At 35.6% G+C, this 27,272-nt stretch overlaps 2 protein-coding genes across 2 annotated transcripts in view; both read right to left on the reverse strand.

Moving 5' to 3' along the window:
* Positions 1 to 3,327, reverse strand: part of SLC4A4 (solute carrier family 4 member 4) — a 450,189-nt gene extending 446,862 nt beyond the window's left edge. The window contains exon 1 of the mRNA XM_008693197.2: positions 3,237 to 3,327. The gene's annotated coding sequence lies outside the window, so the exon portion shown is untranslated. The remainder of the gene's footprint in view (positions 1 to 3,236) is intronic.
* Positions 1,112 to 27,272, reverse strand: DCK (deoxycytidine kinase). The gene is made up of 7 exons (XM_008693192.2): positions 26,911 to 27,272; positions 23,089 to 23,204; positions 7,466 to 7,659; positions 6,106 to 6,253; positions 4,111 to 4,226; positions 3,237 to 3,327; positions 1,112 to 1,309 (listed from the first exon to the last, which is right to left on the reverse strand). Exons 1-7 carry the CDS (start codon positions 26,999 to 27,001, stop codon positions 1,283 to 1,285), a joined length of 783 nt encoding a protein of 260 aa, XP_008691414.1. The 5' UTR covers positions 27,002 to 27,272; the 3' UTR covers positions 1,112 to 1,282.

Genomic DNA, 27,272 nt, shown 5'->3' on the forward strand with positions numbered 1-27,272 from the left:
CTTGGTGTTGTGAGTTGGGGACCCACGCTGGGTAGAGCGATTACTAAAAAAATAAATAAATAAAAAAAATAAAGTAAAATAGCAGGCTGCCTGATTAATCCATACAGTAAGGAAAGCAGGGTAGGGCGGGAAGTAAGAGCAGGGATAAAAGAGACGACACTGCTAAGAAGACAATCTACCTTGTCTTCAGTTTCTCTTTTGACTTCTCACCAAGTATAAAGGTAAAGAAAAACTACTCATTCCTAGTACAGGGTCAACAAAAAATAAAATAGAAAAACTTATCCCTTGCTATGTTCCACTAAATTTTTACCTATAAAAATGAGAAGAAATTTAGGGAAAACTATACTTTCACCTCAAACGAGTTAAAGACAATCATATTTTAAACCAATCTTCTAACTAGAGGAGTAATATTCCATTCTAAAAGAATGGTCTGAGAGAAAGTAGGTAACTATTTTAAGCTCCATATAAATTGAATTTTATACTCATTTATCTCTTAAGTATAGAAACATTTTAAGTTATCATTTCCTCTTTAAACCTCTAAAATCCCATGCAAAAAGATGCAGTCTCACCCATACCACAAATGTGGAAACAAAATCAGAAAAAAAGATTAAATATTGATAAGATAGGTTATAACATTACAAAATGGGAACAAAGTCTGACCTGCTCCTTTATTAATGAGTTGTAGACACATTCATAAATATCAATGAAGTGATTAAATACTAAAGTGGTCTTATCTTCCACATAAATTAAGATGGAAGGGGAGACAATTGATCAAAAGTATTTAAAATAAAACTTCATAATCCTTTTTTAGGGATTCCTTAAATCCCACTTTTCAGCTTGGGATAGGTACACTAATTTACACAGGACACATTACCATTTACTATGTAATATTAAAGTTCTCAAGAAACTGGTCACCAGTGAAATAAGGGGGGCGGGGGGGCAGGGAAGAAGCCAACCTGCTGAGGAGAATAATAGAGGGGAAAGACAGAAGGAGGCTGGGTCCTTTATAATGTGATTTAGCCAGTACTTACTCTGGAACCATCTACCTCCAGAATTTTTGTTGTGAGAGATAATTAGATGTCATTATTTTTCTAAAGCAAAAAAGAAAAGAGACTGCTCATAAACTTTTATATAGAATTCGTCAAAACAATTTTTTTTCTTGGAACAAAAACGGTAAAAAAAAAACCTGGGTTTTCTAGAGAATTGTATGAATATTGAGCTACGAAGATACACAAAGCTGAAGTATCTGGAATCATTTGGCTGCCAGTAGTCTTCAGCAAAATCACAAAGTGCTCAAAAATTCTTTGACCTGAGGGGAGGAAATAAGTATTAATGTAATTCCTTGACTAATTTGAAATGTCTAATATTCATCTCTATTTAATAGTATATAACAGCTGAAGACCCCAACTATTTAAGTAACTCCATCACAAAGCCACAGCATTTATTTTCAAAAGATATATTAATACTTCAGTAGTAAAAGATAAATGACCTAAAATGTCATTGCAGGAGTTATTAAGTTTACATCTAAGATTGACACAGTTCTGTAACAGCCATAACACATATTTCATTATTGCTTTATAACATAGACCACTGACATGCAGCTTTAGCACCCAAAATATTAGTAATTGCGATGGTTTAAACAACTCTGAAAGATCCAGACATGTAAAATTTATAATTTTCCTAAAGCACAAATTTGAATCATGTCTACAAATCTGTAATGTTAAAATACAAGGAAAGGTCATGTAAGTCATGAATGAATCTAACCACTGACCAACACCACAATGCAAAAAGATTCCGTTCTCTATAAATTCTAAATGACACAGTAATTCTTCTGAAGAAATGAAGATTATTGCCTTGTAAAAATACCTAAAAAATACCTAAAAAAGAAATACCTAAAAAATACCTATTGTAATAATGTTATATGGTGACAGACGGTGACTACACTTACGGTGGTAAGCACTGCATAATATATAGAATTGTTGAATCAGTATGTTGTATGCCTGAAACTATATATAACATTGTATGTCAGTTATGTATTTCAATAAGAAAAAGAAAGCCAACTACTAGCATTATTAATGAAAATAAAAATAAACAATAACATTTAACAACACTTCTTAGTCAAAATACAGAAGTGTTAGATAAAATTAAAAAGTAGTTTTACAAATTCACTCAGTTAAAATGTTGGTTGGCTCTTAGTTTAAGAATGGCTGATTTAATTTTATTTCATTTATTTTCATAGTATCATGAATGAATTATGTCCTATACTTTTAACACCATTATGATATGAAGAGGTCGTCTGAATTTTCCGGATATGCTTTACTTTATTTATATCATGAGAAAAACAACTATATGCTACAGAGTAGTTAATAATAAACATTGAGATTTTCAAAATTCTTGAGATACATCCTTTATGAATGTCAGGTTCCTATTATAGTAAATAGCAGGCATTTTACGAAGGAGGAAAAAAAAATTAAATTTCTCTTAAAACTAAACAAACCAAAAAAATGTGGCTTAGTCTTTAGATCTTGGATCATCACTAAGTTAATTAACATGGAAAGTGGGATATTTATTATACAATTCCCATAACTATTCTCTCTCAAGTGTACATCAATAGGTTTTCTCCCAGTCCCTTTATCAATACAGGCACCACTCATTAATAGAATATAATCAGCTCCCAAATATGTAGAGGATAGATGAACTGTGATTAAGACAATGACTCAATGATCAGGCAATGCAGGTTCATCACTGACAAGGTCCCACATAAAAGTCAAAACTAAAAATCCTTTAATCTCAACACTTTAGCTAGTATAAAAACGGATGAAATCTTTATCCTACAACTTCAAATATCTTCCATACTGAATTTAGTTGAAAAAGATAAATTTCACAAAAAGTTTATTATTCAAGTACCTAAAGATTAGTGATAGAGGGAAGAGGGGAAGAAGAGGGAACAAAGCAGAGGAGAAAGGGGTGGCCAAGAACTTCTGTTAATGCGGTTATCCCTATACTACAGATAAAGGGATTGAAGGATAAAAGAACCTCCTCATTCTAGGTAAGGCCACAAAGCTAGAATTTAAAGTTAGGATTAGAATCCAAGGTCTAAATCCCTCTAAAGCTCTTAACTATTTCTTACTGTAATTTTATGTATTCTTTTCTGTTAGAAAATTGTTTTCTCACAAGTTACACTTTTCTAGATAAGACAAAACAAATGTTAGTGTATAGCCTTTGTATAAATCTACCTTTTCAATCAGACCGTCGTGTCTATCTTTAAAATCTTCATTAATATCCAGTGTTAAGATAGGGATTTCTTGTAGAAAATCAAAGTTGGTTCTGTTTTAAAAAAAAAAGAGAGAGAGATGAACAAAATAACTAGAAAAAGCAATAAATAAAAGACAAGCACTAAAAACTCACTCTTATACTATCTCTGGAAAATCAAAATGCTGTCAATCATTTTATATTAAATTTATCCAGCACGTACTTTATCTGGAAGCCCTTTCTTTCTCCCCTAGACTTACTACTATATAATACTAATAATATCTAAAAATCTCAAGTATAAAATACATAAAGCTAGGCATTGTGACATGTAATTCTTCTCAAAAACCAAAAACTTCCCATAAAGTAAGGAATGCTTGCATTTTGAAGATGAGAAAACTAAAGCTCAGGGAAGTCACTCTGAGGCCGAGGGTACCTAAGTTTACACACTAAGAAATCTGGATTTGACCCAAGATCTGACTAATGACAACAAAGTCCATGCTCTTAACAACTATGCTATACTACCTCCAAGCCTTGATCTAAAAAATAAATTTGAAGTATCTCATCTTAAATTCTCTCTGAAAGGGAGTACATAAGTAATGCACACAGAAATATTTCCTACCTCGTCACTTAAATTCCATATATTATGCTATCCGTACCACTGGAGGAGATTAGCTATAAAAATCTTTAGAAAATAGGATCTCATTACATTAAAAAGAACGAAAATTCACAACTAATTCTGGGAGATCCTATGTTAGTTTAAAATAAAAATGGCTGAAAATGAAAATCTGTACATGTTTTAGATTAAAATTTGATAAAGGTCTTTAAAGTAAATAGTAAATAAGAATAAGGAAGTCTTACTTCAGTGTTCTATGCAGTAGCCAGCTCTCATGCTTATAGTGAAGCTTCTCTAAATATTCAAGAGGAATGCCTTGTTCTTCATTTCTTCCCCGTAAATATATCCTATTCAAGCATTTCTAAAAGCAAACAATAAGAAAGGGGTTGGGGGCAAGGAACAATTATTCTTGTCTGCGGTCATTAAATTTTTCTTCTCTAGTGTCTTTTTAGTTATGCTAGCCAAAATCTCCATTTATTCCTTCTAGAAAGTTGAAATAGTTCATTTTTCCCTCCTTGTACTTTCCAACCATTTGGTGGCTCTACACCAAGTAGTACTTTCAGAATAAGACTATAAACTTACGAGATCCATACTTAAAAAATACTGTAAAAATAAGTTTGGTAAAAAGTTCAATATACAAACTGTGCTTCAAAATTTATTATAATCCTCTTTTCAAATACTTAAATGATCCTACAATCAAAAGATATTATAAATAATATTGATGAAATGAAAGTTTTGTGTTTAGACTTTAAGATACTGACTGTATTTTCTAGCAAAATGAAATTATTAGTATTACATTCCGCATTTGCATTTACTATTTTCATAATTAAAAACAAAAAATTCTTTTCAAAAATAAAAGTGAATTTCAAAATTGTTGTTAAATTCTGGCTTCCTTGATATTAAAAAGAAGAACAAAATCATCACTTGGAATCAGAAACCTAGTTTCTTTGAAAATTCAGCTTCAATAGCAATACAACATTCGTTCAGGCTAGAAGTCATGACATTTATATTCAACAGAGCTTATCTACTTTGTAGCTTAGGGAAGACACAAGAATAACAGAAAAACTGTATTGTAAGCACGAAAAACAGAAATTTGTTAATACAGTAAGCTCTTATTTAGGTTAGCTTTATGAAAAGAATCCACTTCCTGGATTCATTACATAATTTCATATATAAACAAGAATGGGGGCATCTGGGTGGCTCAGTCAGTTAAGATCTGCCTTCTGCTCAGGTCATGATCCCAGGGTCCTGACATGGAGCCCGGCATCAGGCTCCCTGCTTAGCAGGGCAACCGCTTCTCACTCTCCCCACCACTCGTGCTCCCTCTCGCTATTTCTCTCTCTAATATCTTTAAAAAAAAAAAGAATGGCTTTGTTATCACCTATCATGAAAGGCTCATTTTCAAGTAAGCTCCTTTAATTGAAAATGGAAAGGGTCCTCTATGTCTCCTCTCACCTGAAGCTGCTATCCAGTCCAAGCCATGAACAAACATAAAAGATTTCTTGAAATGGACTCCCATCAACTTTGCAATTCATTCACAAATATTTGCTGAGCTCCTGCTATGTACCTAGGCCCTGTTCTAGGCAATGGAAATTCAACAGTAATTAAAATACCCAGTCTCACACCAAGAAGCCTATATTCTAGGAGTTGCTTGAGCAAATTTTTAAATCTAGCTGTGATAGATAAGAGTCCTTGCAAAAGTTAGGAAGAAATAATGAAGAACAAAACTGAGGAAGCACAGAGGAGGGCCTAAGAGAGCAACTAGCCAAATTTGGGTTTCTTCTTTGCTGAGAAAAAGAGAATGCTTCTATCTACACAGTTACGAGTTTCTAATTTGGATGTGGGGAGTAGAGAGTAGGGAGTGGAGTTAAACTAAATTGCCTTCACTGCATACCACTAAAAAGACTTCTAAATATTACTTTAAATTGTCAATGGAGCAAGCAAATTTTTTTAAAACACTTTTTTTTGAACAGTTTATTTATTTGAGAGAGAGAGAGAGCATGAGCAGGGGGAGGGGCAGAGAGAGAGAGAAGCAGACTCCCCACTAAGCAGGGAGCCCAACTCATGGCTCTGACTCAGGATTGATCCTGGGATTCTGGAATCATGACCTGAGCTGGAGACAGATGTTTAACCAACTGAGCCACCCAGGGATTCTGGAATTACGACCTGAGCTGAAGACAGATGTTTAACCAACTGAGCCACCCAGGTGCCCCAGGAAGCAAATTTCTATTGAGTCTCACCTCTGGAGTGGCTCGAAGATAAATGATTCCATCCAGTTCAAGGCTTTGGCCAAACTGTTGATTCATCCAATCATGCCAGTCTTGATAAATTGTCCACTCTGTTTCATTCATGCATTCAGATTCATACAAATTAGATGCAAAGACATACCTGAAAGAGAGTCTACATCAAAATATAATTCCTTTCCCAAAAACACAAAGAAATAGAAAAGAGAAAATAAATCTACTAAATGGACATGGAACATTCTCCCAAAATCCAAGGTTGATAATGCCTTAGCAGAAAAAAAATCAATAGAATATCTCCAACTACAAGAAATATATTCTCGGCCAGCAGTTCTCAAAAATGTAGTGTAAGGACCACTGAATGTCCCCAAGATCTTTCCAAGGGTTCCATGAGAGGCCAGATTACTGTATATACAATACTTGAACCAAAAGAACATGGTACACACATTGAATATAGAAGCATAAATGAGAATCCAGCTGTCTCCCATTAAGTTAGACATTAAAGAGATTTGCAAAAATATAAAACAATCCTCTTCTCGCTAATTTTTTTGTTTTGAAAAATATAATTTTTGTAAGTATGTTATTTATGCTAATATGTAATAGGTTTATTATAACTAATTTTAAATAAATTAGTAAATGTTCTTTATATTTCTCAATCTTAATTTTTCTTAAAGATTTTATTTATTTATTTGAAAGAGAGTGAGTGAGAAAGAGAGCATAAGCAAGTAGAGGGGGGAGAAGCAGACTCCCCTGCTGAGCAGGGAGCCCGATGTGGGACGGGGCTCCATCCCAGGACCCTGAGATCATGACCTGAGCCGAAGGCAGTCACTTAACCAACTAAGCCACTCAGTCACCCCTCTCAATCTTAATTTTTAATAACATAAATATCAGTAAGACACAAAGCTCTTTGGGCTCTTCAATTTATTAAGAATGGAAAGGGATCCTGAGACCAAAGTTTGAGAACACTTGTTCTGAACCAACTCTCTAGCTTAAAAGAATCCTTGCATAAGCAGGGTAACTCTAAGGCCCCTTGGAGATTTTTGATCTTGCTCAAGATGCAAGTCTTGAATACAGATCCAGATTTAACCACAGTAGACGAAAATTTTAAGAAGGTTGGAAGAAAAAAACTTCTCTGCAAATCTGAATGAGATGGCTATCATATTCCCCAAAGTCTCCATGGAAGCTAGCGATTATTAATGCTGGAACTTCTCTAATGCCATTATTACCAAACTGCTAATAATGTTGCATCTCAAATCCTCAACACAGCCTCTCTTATTCCTTTGATTACCAGGAAACAGAAAAAAAATTCCAGTCACAAGCCACGATTCCAGAATGACAAGGGCAAGTCATTTATATATACCTGTCGCTATATATAGATCGTTCAAAAAATAATACAGGTTTCTCTGCATCTTTGATCTTGCCATCAAGACAGGCAAGCTGGGCTCGTATTCGACTGAGGCAGGCATATGACTGGAACGTAAAAGACCATCGTTCAGGTTTTTCATACATCATTTGAAGAACATTTCCACCACTTTCCTGAGACGTCGTCAGTTCCTATTTTGAATTTGAAAAAAGGAACAAAAAGCAAAATTAATAATCAATAGAGCTATTTAAATTTTTAAAAAACTCAAAAAGAGAAGTTAGATAAATAAATGCATCACAGGTCCTCTTCCTCCTGCTCTTTCCCACTGCAGTTTTCAGGTTACCTGAGGTCTAGAAGAACCTGAAAGGCTAGCTTAACCATCAGTTCCTTAGAGCTTTTATACAAATTTATACACAAACTAAAAGCTTATGGCAGAAAATACTCGTTTAGCCCTTTTAAAAATCTGAATTAGTTGTCAATATTTATATAACTCTTTTTATTTTTAAGATTTTATTTATTTATTTGCCAGAGAGAGAGAGAGAGAGAGAGACCACAGCAGGGAGAGTGGCAGGCAGAGGGAGAGGGAAAGGGAGAAGCAGGCTCCCAGAGGAGCAGGGAGGCCGATGCGGGGCTGGATCCCAGGACCCCAGGATCACGCCCTGGGCCGAAGGCAGACACTTAATGACTGAGCCGCCCAGGCACCCCTCTAGGTAAGTCTCCTAAGGCAAGGGAACAAAAGCAAAAATAAATTATTGGGACTACACCAAAATAAAAAGCTTTTGCAAAGCAAAGGAAACCATTAACAAAACAAAAAGGCAATCTATTGAATGGAAGAAGATATTGGCAAATGATATATCCATCTGATAAGGGGTTAATACCCAAAATATATTTAAAAACTCATACAACTCGACACCAAAAAACCTAATCTGATTAAAAAATGGACAGAGGACCTAAATGGACATTTTTCCAAAGAAGACATACGGATGGCCAAAAGACACATGAAAAGATCCTCAACATCACTCATCATCAGGGAAATGCAAATCAAAATCACGAGATATTACTTTATACCTGTCAGAATGGCTAAAATCAAAAAAGATAATAAGTGTTGGCAAGGATGTAGAGCAAAAGGAATCCTCATACACTACTGGTGGGAATGTAAATTGGTACAGCCACTGTGGAAAACAGTAGGGAGGTTCCTCAAAAAATTAAAAATAGAATGACCATATGATTCCGTAATTCCACTACTGGGTATTTACCCAAAGAAAACAAAAACACTAATTCAAAAAAATATATGCACCTCTTTGTTTATTGCAGCATTATTTACAATAGCCAAGATATAGAAACAACCTAAGTGTCCACCAACAGATGAATGGATAAGGAAAATGTGATATATATAAAATATAATAAGATATAAAAATATAAATAAAAATACATATAGCAGAAATCACACAGCCAGAAAAAGGACGAGGTTATGCCGTTTGTGACAATATGGATGGACCTAGAGGATATCGCGTTAAGTGAAATAAGTCAGAGAAAGGCAAATATATGATTTCACTCATATATGTGGAATCTGAAAAAAAAACAAATGAATAAAAAAATAAACAAAATGCAGAATCAAATCTATAAATACAGAGAACAAACATGGCTGCCAGAGGGGAGGAGGATGGGAGATGGGCAAAATGGGTGTAGGGGAGTGGGAGATACAAGCTTCTGGTTCTGGAATAAGTAAGTCACAGGAATAAAGGGCACAGCATAGGGAATATAGTCAATGATAGTGTAATAGTGTTGTATGGTGCCAGGTGGTAAATACACTTGTGGTAAGCACAGTATAAGACATAGATTTGCTGAATCACTATGCTATACAACTGAAATTAATGTAACATTGTGTGTCAACTATACTCAAATGAAAAAAAAATTTTTTTTTATATGTGAAAAGCAAGCAATACTGTGCCTGTAGTTCCTCTCAGTAAAAAGTACCTAAACCAAGTCACCCATGCTTCCATTAGGTGGGACATATGCTCTCCAGTTTATCAGCCCCTGTCATTCCCTGTTGATTCTCACAACAGACCTGATTTATTTGTTCAGCTACCTGGCCCCTCTAGGCATTTTAGGTCCCAATCTTCTAATAACGCAGAACAAGTCCTCCCTAAAATTTTGTGATTTCATAATCATATTGTTAGAACCAATATTTTTAGTTTAAGAAAAAAATGTAGAATAAAAAAATAAAGTAAAATCTCTGTAACCTATTTCTTTTTTGAGAGAGAGATGGAGACCATGAGCAGGAGGGACAGAGGGAGGGAGAGAGAGAGAGAGAGAGAGAGAGAGAGAGAGAGAGACTCCTCAAGCAGACTCCATGCTGAGTGTGGAGTCTAACATGGGGCTCAGTCGCATGACCCTGAGATCATGACCTGAGCTGATACCAAGAGTAGGATACCCAACCAACTGTGTCACCCAGGTGCCCCAATCTCTGTAATCTTATAAATGAATTTGAAATAGCATCTAGAACTCATGAATTATTTTCCTTTCTATAAAATACAGTTTACCTAGCTCTGTCCACCAAAAGGCCTATAAACAATGACAACCTTTTAGGAATAAACATAAATGTCACCCAGATTATGATCTCTAAATACCATTTCTCACTGAAAGGATTTAGGGTCACATACCTGATTCCACATCTGAAGAAAGAAATGTACAAATGATTTTAACATATCTTGTTCCAGGAAACAAGTAATTGATCAAATTCTGCTGAGGTTCTACCAAGGGCAAGGGAGCCAACATGTCAAAAAGATAGGACCCTTTGAACATCCCTGAATGGTGAATGGAAGGCAAAAATTTATAAATTCATAATACTAAAGAAAACCAGAAAACAAAAAATCCAAACTCTTCAATCATCTTTGGAGGTTGCTAGGTCACCAATTAATTACTCTGGAAATTTCTAGGTAGAAAGAAAAAATTACCCAAAATTTTATTCTGGCCCTCTCTACACAAGTTATTTCAGGTTAATGGAATAGATGAGGAAAAGGTCTTTTTTGACTGAAGAATCTCAGCTAACAGGCTTGATTATTAGAATATCACCTTTTCCAACACCAACTAATATATTAGAGTAGAGCAACAATCAGCAATAGATCCTAAAATCATTAGAGAAAAGCTAATAGGGAATTTTATAACTCGTGAATTAGGCTGACAAAACCTGAACAAACCAGGGAAATGCAAATCAGAACGGACTGATTGATTTTAACCTCACAAAACACATCCTCCTGATGGAATGTGAAAGAAGATACATATCAGCACCTAAGACTAGACGTCTAGCCAAAAAAGAACTAAAACCAAATCTAATCAAAGCTTTAGAGATCTAACTACAAATTTACAGGAAATACAGAGATTGAGAAACATGTTAAACTATACCACAGAGATGCACTCAGCCAAGACCAGAATGATGGAAACTGTACAAGAACAAATGACCCAGGTTCTTCAACTAATAAACTACAAAGAAAAGAGGAAGAGGAACCAATCGATTAAAATTTGAAAGGCAGGGGCGCCTGGGTGGCACAGCGGTTAAGCGTCTGCCTTCGGCTCAGGGCGTGATCCCTGCGATGTGGGATAGAGCCCCACATCAGGCTCTTCTGCTATGAGCCTGCTTCTTCCTCTCCCACTCCCCCTGCTTGTGTTCCCTCTCTCGCTGGCTGTCTCTATCTCTGTCGAATAAATAACTAAAATCTTTAAAAAATAAATAAATAAATAAATAAAATAAAAAAATAAAAAAATAAAAAAATAAAAATTTGAAAGGCATATCAACTAAATATAACATGTGAACCTTGTTTGACTCTTGATATCAACAAACTATAAGAAAATTATGAGACAATAGAGAAATAGGAACATAAACTAGATGTGATGACACAGTGGGAATTACTAATCTTTTAGACGCAGGAGTTTGGTTTTTTTTAAAGAATCTTATTTTCTAGAGTTTCTATTGAGTCTTTAATTTCTACAGATAAATATATTATCCAGAACAGAGGTCGTCAAAGTGTGGCAGGGGAAAGCCTGAGGAGTTTCTGAGATTCTTGCAGGGGTCTACAAGGAAAAAAACAAAACAAAACAAAACTACTTTAATAATAAATGTACCTTTTTCCATTCTCATTCTCTCATGAATATATAATTTTCTTTTTTTTTTTTTAAGATTTTATCTATTTATTTGACAAAGAGAGACAGAGTAGAAGCAGGGGGAGTGGGAGAGGGAGAAGCAGGCTCCCGGATGAGCAGGGAGGCAGCCTCATGTGGGGCTTGATCCCAGGACCCTGGGATCATGAACTGAGCAGAAGGCAGACGCTTAACTGACTGAGCCATGCACGTGCCCTTAAGTATAATTTTCTAGAAGCTATAACAGTTTGAATGTAGAAGCAGATATGAGAACTCAGGTTTGCTAATAAGTCAGACATTAAGAGATGTGCAGAATGTAAAACAATGTCACTTTTCTCACTAAATTTTTTTTGAAAATATTTATGTTAACGTAATGAGCTTACTACTGTGATTTTTAAATGAATTAGCTGATAAATTTTTAAAGTGTTTCAAGTTAAATTTCTAATATACTAAATATTGATAGACCTACTTAAAAGTCTGTGGTTCCTCAATACTCATAGAAGAGATATGTGCAGAACATATGTCCCACCTAATGGAAGCATGGGTGACTTGGTTTAGGTACTTTTTACTGAGAGGAACTACAGGCACAGTATTGCTTGCTTTTCACATATAAAAAAATTTTTTTTTCATTTGAGTATAGTTGACACACAATGTTACATTAATTTCAGTTGTATAGCATAGTGATTCAGCAAATCTATGTCTTATACTGTGCTTACCACAAGTGTATTTACCACCTGGCACCATACAACACTATTACACTATCATTGACTATATTCCCTATGCTGTGCCCTTTATTCCTGTGACTTACTTATTCCAGAACCAGAGCTTGTATCTCCCACTCCCCTACACCCATTTTGCCCATCTCCCATCCTCCTCCCCTCTGGCAGCCATGTTTGTTCTCTGTATTTATAGATTCAACTCGGCTTTTTATTTTTTATTCATTTGCTTTTTTCAGATCCCACATGAGTGAAATCATATATCTGCCTTTCTCTGACTTATTTCACTTAACAATACCCTCTACCCAGAAATTTTTATTATTAGATTTTTATATAGTCTGATTAAAGTAGTTTATATTAGGGGATATCTAATTAATATGTGGATTTTTTTTAAAGAGACTTGTTATTCTAAATGAATCTTTAATTTGTAAAATATATAGGAGATAATTTTGAGCATTTGAGGACTGTCTATTGCCACTTCACTACTATACGTCAAAGTCAATAAATCCTACCATTCCACACTTACCATATCAAAATAAGAGGATGAACAAAAAAGAAGCCACTGAAATTTCTTCCTTTTTGTGGCAATATTCATTCTTTCTTTCACAGTAATAATACTTTAATATTGAAGTTGTCAGATTATGAAAGAAAAAACAAAACCCAGGACCTCCAGTTAAATTTGAATTTCAGATAAACAACAAAAAAATTTTTAGTATAAGAATCTCCCAAATATCCATGTACTTTAACTTAATTTACAGCACCTTACCTTTCCAACCCAGTGGAGTTCCATTTTTGTTCTTATTTAATTCTTGCACAAGCTTTGATTTTTTCCCATTATCATTTCCATTTTACTGATAAAGAAAAGTTTAGAAAAACTAAAGTGCTAAGGTTATATGGCTAAACAGTAGCTGAATTAGAACTTATAAATATTCAGATTATATGTAAAATTTTATTGCAACAGCATATAATGTAACTGAATTTCACCTACAATCTTATCATTAAGCATATGCTTCCCTTTTTAAACTTTTAAGCCCCATTTTAGGAAGGAAAATCAAACCAATTCCAATTTTATCTATAAGAAAAAGGACAACCTCACATACCTTAGCATATGTCAGCCACTCTCACTTCCTAATATTCCCTCTCTCTACATTCCAGTGACCCAACAGTAATCCCTAAAAGGATCAACACATGCCAAATCAAACATATGAATCTAATGCTTCCATTTACAGGAACCATATCCCACTATTATTAGTTCAACTGCAATTGCTTTAGCAAAGAAGAGCTTTTATTCATAGTCTAGACAACCAGAAGGCAAAACATCTTAGGAGAGACGTCCTCTCTTTGTGAACTAAGGAATGATCATTTCCCTGCCTGTCAGAAAACCAGGAATGGGCTCTGCCCTAACAGCTGATTATCTTGAATACTATTGTTTTTAGAAGAAAAACAGTTTATCCACCACGAGCATTGTAGGGTGAAATATTTATCTATAGTCCCAGACAAAAGGAAGGAATAAGGAGCTATCTTCATAGGTCCCTATGGAGGGCAAAGGATGCTTCCTCAGCTTTTCCTTAATGTCAAGCTATATAAAGGTTCCCGAAAAAAGGCGTATAAAGTCTTTAATCTTGTATAGTAACTTTCAAGGAATAAAATATGATGGATTAATTCCTATTCTCAATCCTAGTCCAAATAAACACCCCTGAACACTGCCTAGAAGTTCATACTCAAAGTAGGTGGTTTTCCTCTGGGGGAAGAAATCCAGAAGTGTAAATATTGACCTCAAAGTTTCAGTTAAGAACTAAAAACCACACAAACACATGGCACTCTGAGGCAGAATTTAAATTACATACCACAAACCACATAATTAACTGAATCTTCTTCCCAAAATTGAAAAAAAAAAGCATAAAAGAGCAAGAAGCTAACCGTCAACAATAGGTCTGTTTAGAAAAAACTCTCAGCAGACGATGAACTGAAATAAGCACCCAAACTGCTTAAAGAATAAATTTATTAAATTTCATTAAAAAGGCTTTGTTAATTTAATTATAAACTGACTTTCCACTTATTCAGCATCCTCCAGGGGGAAAATGTTTCATACAAGTGAATATTTTCAGCTAAATGAAATTTATCAACTTAACCACTCTTTTATGTAGTTATTTTTATAGGGAGAAGACACTAGTATTTTATTTTCCTACCCTCGTAAGGATAGCATTTTGACAATTACTCAGTAATAGACACTCTTAGACAACTTTATAAATATCGACTGCCGGATTTATAAAAGAAGTTAGCAACAGAACACAAGACTCCAATGTACACATAAAATATCAGGCACAAACTGTTCAAATTGCTATTCAATCTTATACTAAATCTATACCCAAATTGGTATTCGTTTTTAGTTCTTGTCTATTTTTCAGTCTATTTCTTCCTTAGATGTCAGGTCATCGACATGGCCATCTCTTTACAGTCCTTCCCTTGATAACCCCTTCTCATCAGAAAATAAGTTTATTAGATTGTGTCAAAGTAGATACCCTATGAAGCAACCACATTAAATTTAATGCATAATTTTGTGACCTCCATTTGGGCCATTCAAATGATTTGTTTCCTTCCTTCTTCTCAGCTTATTTGTACGTGACATATCCAGTACTTTCAACTATTACAAACATTCCCTCTTAAAAGAAAAGGTAATTAAATATATGTTTTTAAAGCACATTTCCATCATGTATTGTCATTCAAGCAGAGTTTGGCAAACATAAAATAATGTGGTAAACTTTTTATCAATCCAAAAACATTTTCTCTTAACAAAACTTCTTCCTTTCTTGTATGTCAGCTACTCCCCCTCAAAGAGGGTCTATGAGTAGACCAAAAAAAAAAAGCATAAACCTATAATGTGAAAAAAAAACAAGACAAAAAACAAAAAAACTCCAATAAAACAGAACTACCAGGTCACATTAAATTTCTTTCAGTATCGACACCAGCTTTTAGGCACTTCCCTAGTTCTTCAGAAAGGTAGTAGATGATTGTGGTTATTTATTTTAAAGTAAATCAAATTCAAAAATACCTTCAGGGGAAAAAAACAGTGATATAAAGTAATGAAAAAATTGAAAAATAATAAAGTAAAATAGATCCTCTAGGCTTTCTCCCTTTGTACATTAAATTAATCAGAATATTAATGAGTCACAGTTGATTTCATGAGTTACAGCTGATTTCATGATAGGTGTTAGCATTTATCTGATAGCAAAGTAGACTCTAAGCTTAAGCCTAACATCATTTAAAGAAGTTTTTTCACTTCACTAAAGGAATTACATAACTTTGATGCTAAAGTAGAGGGGCAGGGTGGTAGTGGTATCCATGTATATACAGAATTCTCTGCAGCAAAATGTTAATTCAAAACACAAAAATTTAAGTCTTGGATTAGTTTGCTGTATTCCTGGTCACATTATCCCTGGCATGTTTTTATAAAATGAATGCGCTTAGGACTGTGAGCCAAAGGGCATATTTAAGTTTTTCTAATAGCTTATTTTTTTATCTCTTAGAAGTAGAAAATAGAGAATATTTGTTGAAGATCTCTTCCACATAAATTAATTAAACTTGGTACTTCTGAGTTTAAGTTACATTAAAAAATAAACTTAACGTGCTCCTGTTTAGAAATATGTGTGTGGCAGACACTGCTATGTGCTGCCTAAAGCCACGTTGTTTTTCTTCCTGGACACAAACTAAGTTTTATTTCCCAGCCTCCCTTGTAGTTGAGTGTAGCCATGTGACTCAGTTTCTAGTCAATGGAAGTAGGGCAGAAACAATGAATACCATTTCCAGGCTTCACTCTAAAGACCTCTTTCTCCATCAGCTAGAAGCAAAGGACACCAAGACCTTAGAGGGGAGGCTCTCAACTTCAGCTCCAGGGCAGGGGTAATGAAGTATGGTCTCCCTAACAGAAACATCAACATCACTTGAGAACTTGTGAGAAATGCACATTTTTAGCACTCACTCCACACCAGACCTATTAAATAAAAAACTGGGGGTAGGGCCCAAATATGTGATTTAACATGTCTTCCAGGTCATTCTAATAAACATTTAAGTTTGAATGGTTAGATGAGCCACAATTTAGAAAGAGTCTCAGTCCCTGAGTCACACAGCATACCATGCCATCCACCAAATACCATACTGCACTGTTCTCTGAGAAATAAAATTTTATTATTTTGAACTACAGAGATTTTAGAGCTCATTATAGCAGCAAGTATTACCTTAAATCTACCTGATACATAAACTTAATAATATCTATTAGAGGTGAACTTCGTTCATCTGAAAAACACAGGATAAATTTGCTAGGCACAGGGATAACAAAGTAGGTTACATATATAAAATGGGCTTGTTACATAGTGAGAAGTTTTAAACTTTTTTGAAGAATTTGGAGGACAATATGCTAGGTGAAAGAAACCAGTCACAAAAGGACAAATACTGTGTGATTTCAATTATATCAGGGTATCTACAATAGTCAAATTCAGGGGCACCTGGCTGGCTCAGTGGAGCATGCAACTCTTGATCTCGAGGTTTTGGGTTCAAGGATATAGAGATTGCTTAAAAATAAAATCTTTAAAATTAAAAAATAAATAAATAAAACCTTAAAAATTAATTAATTAAAGTAGTCACATTCACAGATATAAGAGAGAAGAATGGCAGTTCCCAAGTGTTAAGGGAAAAGGGCAAAGGAGACTTGTTTAATGAACATAGTTTTAGTTCTGCAAGATGAAAAGATTCTAAGATCTATTTTACAACATTGTAAATACACCTAATACTACTGCACTGTATATTTAAAAATGGTTAAGATGGTAAAATTTATGATACGTGTTTTTACCACAATGAAAATATTAATCACACACAAAAAGAGTACACATCTCCTTTTATTTGGCTTTTCCAATACTCTTTTACTCTTGCCCAAAGTAATTTCAAAGTCTACTACATGAAAATAATTTAGAGAACCAATACTGACTTATCACCCAATTATAAAAATAATAATCAGCTAGTTGCTCTAAAAATATAAATGCTTAAATTAAAACTAAATCAAAAATCTGCAGTACAATTTCACAGCTCTCAACATGTTAGCTGTTGTCTGAGTTTAACTACACCAAATTAGAAAATTAACAGTAAGCCAGGATATCATTTTCCAGTTTTTCAGGGTAATCTAAAAGCCCATACAAAATGTTTTCTTTTGATTCTATGCATGAAGTTTTGGAGACTACAAATTGCAGGGTTGTTTGTATGCAACTATGAATGTTAAGAATAAAATACATATTAAAAATTTATCCAAAAAAACACTGTGTATCATTTTTACCAACTTGAGTATAATTTTATCAGTTTTTTCCCCTCTGAAAAGGATCCAGATAAAAATGTGAATGCCTCAGGGTCAAATTATATTATGTAAGAGTTGATAGAATATCTCCAGAAAGCAGCTTAGTTATATTTATTTTTAAAAATCTATATTCTTCGGCCTACTTAACTTCACTTTTGGAAATTTGTCTTAAATAACCCAGAATACAGATTTAACCACAAACATGTTTATCACATTACTAAGCAAATAGGCTATCGTTCCACTATTAGTGGGCATTTATATTATATAAATACTAGTACATGCACACAATAAGTTCGGTTGCCTTTAGAAATCATTTACAGAATGTCATTTTAATTACCTTTGATATAAACACTGGGGGGGAAGCAAAGCACAAAACTGTATACTGCTGTGCCAAGTAAGATCTGTAGTCTTCTCTAGGTAATAAAATTGCAGGGACGTTTTATTTCCTTCCTTTGGTAATCTATGATATTTTCTTAACTTCAAACTTAACTTCAAACAATGAACACATATTATTGTATAATATTTTTAAAAATTATGTCTCCCCCCCCACTGCCAATATTAGATATAGTAAATTACTATCTCCACTATACATAAGATACATACAGTGTGGTGGGATAACAGATAAGTTTTACTCTGTCATTCATATCTGTAATTCTGTAACTCACTTCATGATAGAATACTTCATTATTTTGCAGAAAGCACAAGTTATTGTCAAGAGAAGTGAAAACCAGTAATATTGAGTAAAGATACAAAATCATTTATCTTTTAATTCTAAGCTAACCTTTGTAAACAATGCAAAAGAGCTGAATTAAGTTCAATCAAAAAAGATCAGAATCTACCAAACAAGATAATCATAAAATAGTCAACAAAAGTTATCAAGTGATTTCAGAAGGTATGAGTAGAAGTACTTTATCAAGCTTTCCTAATTAATTTTCAAGAATGACATCAAAAAATGCTGTTATTTGAAAAACAAGTGTATTTTATCCCTTCTTTATCATAGTTCTAATTTCCAGTAGCTTCTTAGTGGTAAAAAGTGTTGGATAAAAGTAAAACAATACTTCACAATTAGTAACAAAGATCCCCTAAGACTTCAGCTCCATAAGAAAAACAGGACAAAGCAGAGATATGTTCCTAAGAACTTGTCCATCTCAAAAATAAGCTAAAAGGAAGCAATTAAATCAAAGCTTTGGGCCTAAATAATATAAACCACCAAATAAGCGACTATTTGAAATAAACCTTCAATTCAAAGATTGAAGATCATCTGGGTGGCACCTCTAAAGATAATCTCGCCATGGGAGGGGAAAGGTGGGAAGGCTCCATAATCTTTTTAGGTACTCTGCCTCATTATTTTGCTAAAATTGGTTCAGCTTATCAATAGTATAGCAGCATTTCAGCCACTAGGTGGCAGGTAAAAAAAAAAAAAAGCTAAAAAACAAAATGCAAGCAAAGCATGCAGGTGCAAATTAAGTTACTGCCTAGGGTAAGAAATCAAAGGTACGGACAATCCAACTCTTCCAATTCTACAGCAACTGCCAAGAAGTGTGATTAAATGAAGAACATCCAAAGTAGGACTGACCCTGCCAGGGTTGGGTCTGAAGACCGTCACTATCGACAGCCTTCTAAGAAAATTGAGATTTGGACCGTGGGTGATTCACACTATAACGCCAAGAATCAATCAGAAATGAGTCTGGGGAAGAAGGGCTCGAGGATGAAGGAAGAAAATCCCATTCCTCAGTTTAGTGGAGATGTGGAATAAAGGAAGAAAATATCCAAAGATACAGAGAACCCACCCATCACCATCCTCACACTCCACAAACTTATCCCAAAATACTATCCATACTGTCTGAAATGCCACCTAGAAGTACAGAGGAGTCACAACATAAACAGACCCCAATATATACACAAAAATAAAACTATTTGCTAAGAACGTGCACCAATTAAGGTTATCAAATTTTAATATCATGGAGACATGACTAGATCACAGTAAACTGCATGATGAACATATAGGTTCATCCACATGGTAGTTATAAAGGTCAATTTGGAATTCTAACTCCAGTACATGGGAAGAAAATGCCCTACCTATAAACATGAGTATCAGACCCATGAAACCAAGAGTCTTAAAACAGAGACAGATGCATCCATGTATCGTGATAGAGTCTGATGATACCAGTCATTAAGATAATGTAACTAATTCCCCCAGACTCTGATTCTAAGCTTAAGAGACAACCTGTTTATTATAAATCTGTCTTCCCTTATATATTAATGCAATGTTTTCAACCTCTCCTCTCCAACATAACTAAAGGGGTCAATATAATCCCAACACTAACAGGGATTCACTAGGCAGTCATTTTTAACCAGGAGGTATTCCACATATTAAAATTCCCAAGGGATTGTTTGTCATTTTATAGAACACCCTAAAACTCTGAGATTCTTACGAGTTGAGAATTATGGGCCTCCACAGAGAATACACTGACCTAATTTGGTGAATCTGATAATTACATTTCTCTCTACAAATTAAAATTTTTGGCATTTTGGTTTTTATATGTCAGTTTCTGTACCCCAGATTAATTACAGGTATACTGAAAGGCAGAGACGTGCCTCTAAGGTGCCAAAGAACCAGTTATACATATTTAATGAGTTAGAAGCTTACAACACTAAAACTAAAATGGGCCTTATGGAGGTCAACTAATCCAATCTAGTCTCTCAAAGAAAGAATCCCTTTGGTATTTCTGACATTGGTTTAATTTGTCTACTTCCAACCTAACATCTGAGAATAACTGCACTGATAGTTTACCCCAAAAATGAGGGGGAAAGAGGTGTTTTTAGAACATAGGTCTCTCATTTCTAATGGTAAGCAAACCTGAGCAGGGCACTTCAGTGAAAGAGGCCACAAGACATACTTCGGAAGGTAAAAATGCAGTATGGAAGGAAGACAGAAGACTCAAAGGAAAATGACAAAAGGACCTGAACAGGGACATCACAAAAGAAATCCAAATGGCAAATAAATTAATTAAATAAAGGAGCACAATCGCATTAGCAATCAAAGAATACAAATCAAAAACATAAAAGATATTAAACACCCAACAGAACGACAAAAATTAGGAAGCTGGATAATAACCACTTTGGAAAGCAGGCATCATACAAACAGCCCACCGACCAGGGATTTTACTTATTCCTAGAGGAACTCTTGCATGCGTGTACCAGGATTCATGTTTGTGATAGGGCTGTTTTTACAGAAACTAAACTAGAAATCACTCAAAAATTGGTCAAAAGATAGAATAGACAAATAGTGATGTATGAATACAACTGAATATTATATGGCAATGAAAATGCACAAACTGCAACTGAATGCAACAAGACAGACAAATTTCATAGACTTAATAAGCAAAAAAGGCAAGAGGAAAAAGATTGCGAACGGTTGTTTTCATTTATATAACATTCAAAAACAGAAAAACGAAATTATATTTCTTAGAGATATACTCACGTATGGTCAAATTATTTTTAGAAAGCAAAAGAAGTATTACTGCAAGAGTTATTTTATGTGATTGATTACCCATAGGAGAGTTGTTACCCCAGGAAAGGAGATACTGTAACCTAAGGACAACAGGGCCTTCTAGAATATCAGTAATATTCTTTTTTATTTTTTAAAGATTTTATTTATTTATTTGACAGAGATAGAGACAGCCAGCGAGAGAGGGAACACAAGCAGGAGGAGTGGGAGAGGAAGAAGCAGGCTCCCACCAGAAGAGCCTGATGTGGGGCTCGATCCCATAACGCCAGGATCACACCCTGAGCTGAAGGCAGACGCTTAAGCGCTGTGCCACCCAGGCGCCCCTAGAATATCAGTAATATTCTATTTCTTGACCTGGTTGATGATTAGCTTTCCAATTGTTCTTCAAACTATACATAAGTTTCCTATACTTTCCAATAGTTATATCATGTGTCAATGAAAAATGTTGAAAGAAAGAATTTACCCACTTTAAAATTCTACTTAAGGCTAATCTTGCCTTTCCCCACAGATCAGACTGAAATATCAATTTCTTAAGAAAATGGAGTCCATATGGAAAGGAAGTCTCTTCAAGATTTAATCCTGGATTATTCTAAGGATCAGAGTGTACTAAGCTGCACCCCTAAATTTAACAATGCTTGACAAATTGTTGTGTGAGAAAATAGTTTTGGTTATTCAAAACCATATATCCTAGGGACACCGGGGTGGTTCAGCTGGTTAAGTGTCTCCCTTCAGCTCAAGTCATGATCCCAGGGTCCTGGGACCGAGTTCCGCATTGGGCTCCCTGCTCGGTGGGGAGCCTGCTTCTCCTTCTGCCTGCTGCTCTCCCTGCTTGTGCTCTCTCTCTCTCTAATGAATAAATAAAATCTTTAAAAATATATACATCCTCAAAGTCTACAGAATATCTTGCTAATGATTTACATTTTAAATACTCAATTATTATTCCCAGATTTCCTTATACCAACAGCTAAACTTGAAAAAATAGACATTTTTGTTCAATCCTCTATCTTCTGCAATTCTAACAAAGTAAGTTTCTAGAACACATTGCCATTTTGAAGATTTCTGCTATGCTGCTTTCAATTTCAAGTCTCATTTCTCCAAAAATGAAAGTTTAGCAATCAGATCTCTTTCCTTCATACACATCCAATAAAAAATGTTGCCATAAAAAATGAAATTTAACGGTTATTCCTTCTTTCTTATTTGCAATGTAGAATGGAAAGTGCTGGGAAATTGACAGTTGTGTCCAGGGTGAAAGTCTGGCAAGAATGAAAAGTACAAAGAAATAAGAAGATAAATGCTTCTCTCTAATACAAAAGGCTCAAAAGGTAAACTAATAGAGGCACCTGGCTGGCTCAGTCGGTTAAGCGTCTGCCTTCGGCTCAGGTCATGATCTCAGGATCCTGCGATGGAGCCCCGCATTGGGATTGGGGTGGGGGTGGGGTCCCTGCTCAGCCGGGAGCCCACTTCTCCCTCTTCTCCCTGCTCTTGCTCTCAGTCTCTCTCTTTCAAATAAATAAATAAAATCTTTAAAAAAAAAAAAAGGTAAACTAATAAAATTCAGTTACTGGGTAGTTATTTTGGTCTTTGTTTTCCTTGTTCGCTTGGTTTTAAACAGAACGTAAAAAGCTACTCAAGAAATTTAATTTGCAATTAGATTTTTTTAACTTTTTAATTAATTTTTAAAAACCCTTAAAATTCTTAGATGCAATGAGTACATAAATCTTAGGTGCATAGGTCAATGAATGTTTACACACACACACACACATATATACACACATCCCTGTATGAAGATGAAGATAGACTTAAAGCTAGATTTGAAAATTTTATTAGAAAAAAAAAACAAACCCAGAAGGTTAAATATCACTGGTCCTCTAAAGCAAAAGATATTTATTTTATTTAGTTAATTTTGTTTTCATACCTCACAGTCACCTTGAGCATTCTGAACATTGCACCACCTGGCAACAGGTTCAGGAACCACTTCCCAATCTTCGCAGACCTGTTTAAGGATATTCACAAATGTTGTCTTCCCTGAAGCTGTTGTGAGAGGAAAAGGAAAATTGAAGAAGGAGACTTAGGGAAAAAAAAAGTCAAAATAGTCATCAGCTTTTTCAAAATTTATACTAGCAAACAATACAAAAAACAAAAATATTCAATTTCTTAAATTTTCTCTTTAGATTTGTTTTAATGAAAACTAAAAGAGTCCCTACCCACTGGTATTAAGCACGTTTGTTATTGTTTTTAGCTTACCAAAGCCACAGAACAGAAGAATTTAAAACCTGGTGAAGTTGTAGGCAAGGTGTTACGGGAGGAAAAAAAAAAAAAATCCTAGTCCTAGCCTTTCCTTAACCAAGTAATTAGAGATAACTTTTAAAGCTATTCTTCCACTTAATTAGATATGTGATTTTGGGTAAGTCACTGAACCTCTCTGAGCCTGTTTCTTCATAATACAATGGAAATAATAATAATAATAATATCCTCTTTATGGAAACTGTTGTGATAAACAAGCTATGACTATAGTGAACAATCATTATAAGCTCTGGCATTTTCAAAATTTTTCTGTCTACTGGCTCTATTCTCTCAGTTTACAAACTTAAATCCTTCCTATCTAAAACCAACTTAGAAACAGCCAAATGAACTATAAAATCAATATAAAGATGTACCCAATACCTAGAGTTTTACAATGAAAATTAGTATGATTATATGACACTAATTATATAACTATACAACATTTAGCCATAGTACCTAACAGAAATTATAAAAACATTTTTGCAAAGACCCTTATAAGGAATAGCCATGTTTTCTCTGCTTCACTTATCCAACCCTTAAAAAAAAAGTTGTATGCACTTTGCTTCTCCCTGATCATTCACTAGTTTCTGAGACACCTACAGGGAAAATAAAGGAAATAGTTCAGGTATAATCAGGACATTTTATATTCACTATTTTAATATTACTTGGGAATACATTCCATTTAACAGTAGGGAAAGTCTTGACCTTGAATTTAACAGGGTGTAGCCACACTCCTAATGACCACCACACCCTTCATATCTGAAGTCACCAAATGTGGTTATATTAGACCTCTTTGGTCAACATAATGTGTTCTCTCTCTTTCTTTTTTCTCCATATGTATATAAAAATACACACACAGAGATTAAAATTTAAAAAGGCAGCTTCTGCAAGCTTACAAGGAAAGCTTCCTCATCCTTATAAACGGGATCCAAAGAGGGCAAAAAAACTTACTTTTCACTTGAAGAACTATATTCAAAACTAGGACATTACATAGGCAATAGAAAAGAAGAAAAAACCAAAAGAACGTTAAAAGATCACACATAGAGGGACGCCTGGGTAGGTCAGTGGGTTGAGTGTCTGACTCTTGGATTTGGCTCAGGTTATGATCTCATCGGTCATGGGATCAAGCCCCATGTCAGGATCCAAGCTCAGTGGGGAGTCTGCCACCATCTCTCTCAAATAAATAAATAAACAAATATATTTTTTCAAAAAGATCACACATAGAGCAAAAAACAGGGATGGGGAGGAAGGGGGTCAATAAGAAGGTAACATAGAACAGAGAATTGCTGAGAAGCAAAACACAAAGTCATATTATCACCACAGGATAGGAGAAAAAGTCTGAAGAATAAACTAGATGATCATTAGATTTAATCACAGGAAAAAGGCCGATGACCACAGATTTTGTATGGAGCATTTAGAATGGTAAGTGGAAGCATACAAAATGATCACTGGACATTCACTGAGGTAGATGGAGGAAGGAAAGGAAAACATGTTCAGAAAAAGGATCCAATTGGGATGCCTGGGTGGCTCTGTCGGTTAAGCGCCTGTCTTTGGCTCAGGTTACCAACCCAAGATCCTGGAATGGAGTCCCACATTGGGCTCCTTGCTCAACAGGGAGCCTGCTTCTCCCTCTGCCTGCTGCTTCCCCTGCTTGTGCTCTCCCTCTCTGACAAATAAATAAATAAAATCTTAAAAAAAAAAGGAAAGAAGAAAGAAAAGAAAAGAAAAGAAAAGAGAAAAGAAAAGAAAAGAAGAGAAAAGAAAAGACAGCAAGAAAGCAAGCAAGCAAGAAAGAGGATCCAAGGAACATATTAAAAAATCAGGCATCAGCCAGAGTCTGAAAGCATTTAAAGTTAGAAAATCCAGCTTTCTTCTGACATGCCTGACATATTAGGAAATTATTTCAGGTGCTGGGAAGATTAAAGATGCTTGGGAAGTAGTAACTTTCTAATATGATATGTTGCTTAATTGGATTTAAGAAAGGGAAGGGGATTGATTCATTGTGGTATTGATCTGAAGGGTTGTTCATTTAAATTTATTTTTGAAATGGCTTTGTTCAACTACTTCCTCCTTTATATATGTTCTTCTTTATCCAATATGTAGCTATGAGGAATCCTACTAGTAAACATTCAACTTCAAAGAACTTATCCTAGGAGGAAATGAGAGTCTATTATAGGGATCTTTTCTACTGGTGCCTGAATACCGGAGCAATGCAACAAGATCTCCTCTTTAAGAGTGTGTTCAGCTATTTTCTACTCCTTGGAGTGCTGCTGAAGCATCTGCTTTGTCCCATCTTTTTAAAGAAGTACAAGAGCTCTGAATGTGGTAAGAATTAAAAAAACATTTGCTGTATGCATGAATGGCCTGTACCCAACTTGGAGCCAAAAAAATTCTATCAGAACAGGAAGTGTCAGGCATAGGTTTCCTGTGGTAGGAAATACAGAAGAATGTAAGTTCAGATGTACCTTGCAAAATGACATGCATGGTATAGTCTGCCCTCATCTGGGTTAGGAACAGAAACAGTACTGGTCTTTGAATCATAAGCCAATGTTTACTTGGATGTGGGGGATGGGGTGAGGAGCTCCATGATACTGAGATCACTAAAAAAAACTCTTTCTTTGTACTCAAATGTTTAGAGCCATTTTATCCATAATCGTCAAAACTGGAAACCATCCAAACGTTCACAACTGGGAAGAGAGAAACTGTGGTATATCCATGCAATGGAATACTACTCAGCAATAAAAGAGAACTACAGATACAAGCAATATGAAAAATCTAAAAGCATTATGCTAAATAAAAGAGGCGAGACACAAAAGGCTACATACTCTGTGATTCCATTTATAGGACGTTCTGGAAAAAGGCAAAACTAACAGAGACAAACCAGATCAGTGGTTGCCAAGGGGTAGGAATGCAGAGGGAGCTGACTACAAAAGAGCACCACGGAATTTTTTGAGGTGCTAAAAATGTACTGAATCTTGATCATGACCGCAGTAAAACAGCATTATATGTTTGTCACACCTCATTGAAGAGGACACCTAAAAAAGGATAATTTAACGTATGTAAATTACACCTCAAGAACTAACACACACACACACACACACACACACACGCCCTCAACAGAAAAACAAAACCAAAAACAACCCTTTCCTTTGCGCAATCCCTACAAGAGGAGGAAACTAGCCCAAAGCGCGCCTTAACAAGGCCTGAATGCCCAGGTATGTACGACCCGCCGCCCCGGGGGCCATCGCCACCCTCGGGGAACATGACAGAAGCTGGGCAGGACAGGGCAAAATGATTTCAGAGCGAAGGGAATTCGAGGCCGTGTCCGCATCCACACAGCCAGGCTGGAAGAAAGCCCTCACTGAGGAGCAGTAGAGAGACAGCGAAGGGGCCCTACAGCTGCCGCCGCCGCCAGGCTCCCCCTGCTTTGGGGACATTTCCCAAGGCTCCTTACCAATGTTCCCTTCGATGGCAATTTTCTTGATGCGGGTCCCCTCAGAGCCGGTCGCGGGAGATGGGCAGCTCCTTTTCGGTGGGGTGGCCATTCTGGTCTTGTGGCGGCCCCGAGCACATCCAGCAGGGAGGGCTGGGAAGTGGCTACAGGTGCGCGCTGGGGCTCGCGCCACTGCCGAACGTGACCTGACACGCAAGCTGAGCTCCCGCCTGCAGCAGGTTTTCCAGCCGGCGGGTCCAGGGGTTTGATTTTGGCGCGCGGAGGCAGCGGCCGATGGGGGCGAGACTGAGGCACGGCCGCCCGCCCAGCAGGGAAGCCACGCCCCCTCCCTCCCTGAGCGGGCAAAGCCTCCAGCGACCCCT

This window comes from Ursus maritimus, unplaced genomic scaffold (genome assembly GCF_017311325.1).
Source record: "Ursus maritimus isolate PB19 unplaced genomic scaffold, ASM1731132v1 scaffold_8, whole genome shotgun sequence".
Classification (NCBI taxonomy): domain Eukaryota; kingdom Metazoa; phylum Chordata; class Mammalia; order Carnivora; family Ursidae; genus Ursus; species Ursus maritimus.

Bases quoted from the DNA above. Each gene is read 5' to 3' on its own strand.
- DCK (XM_008693192.2), bottom strand. From the start codon at position 27,001: ATGGCCACCCCACCGAAAAGGAGCTGCCCATCTCCCGCGACCGGCTCT. The intron at 6,254-7,465 runs GTATATATAAAT...ACTCTCTTTCAG, and splicing joins CGATCTATATATAGCGACAG to GTATGTCTTTGCATCTAATT. The intron at 3,328-4,110 runs GTAAGACTTCCT...TTTTTAAAACAG, and splicing joins CTACTGCATAGAACACTGAA to AACCAACTTTGATTTTCTAC.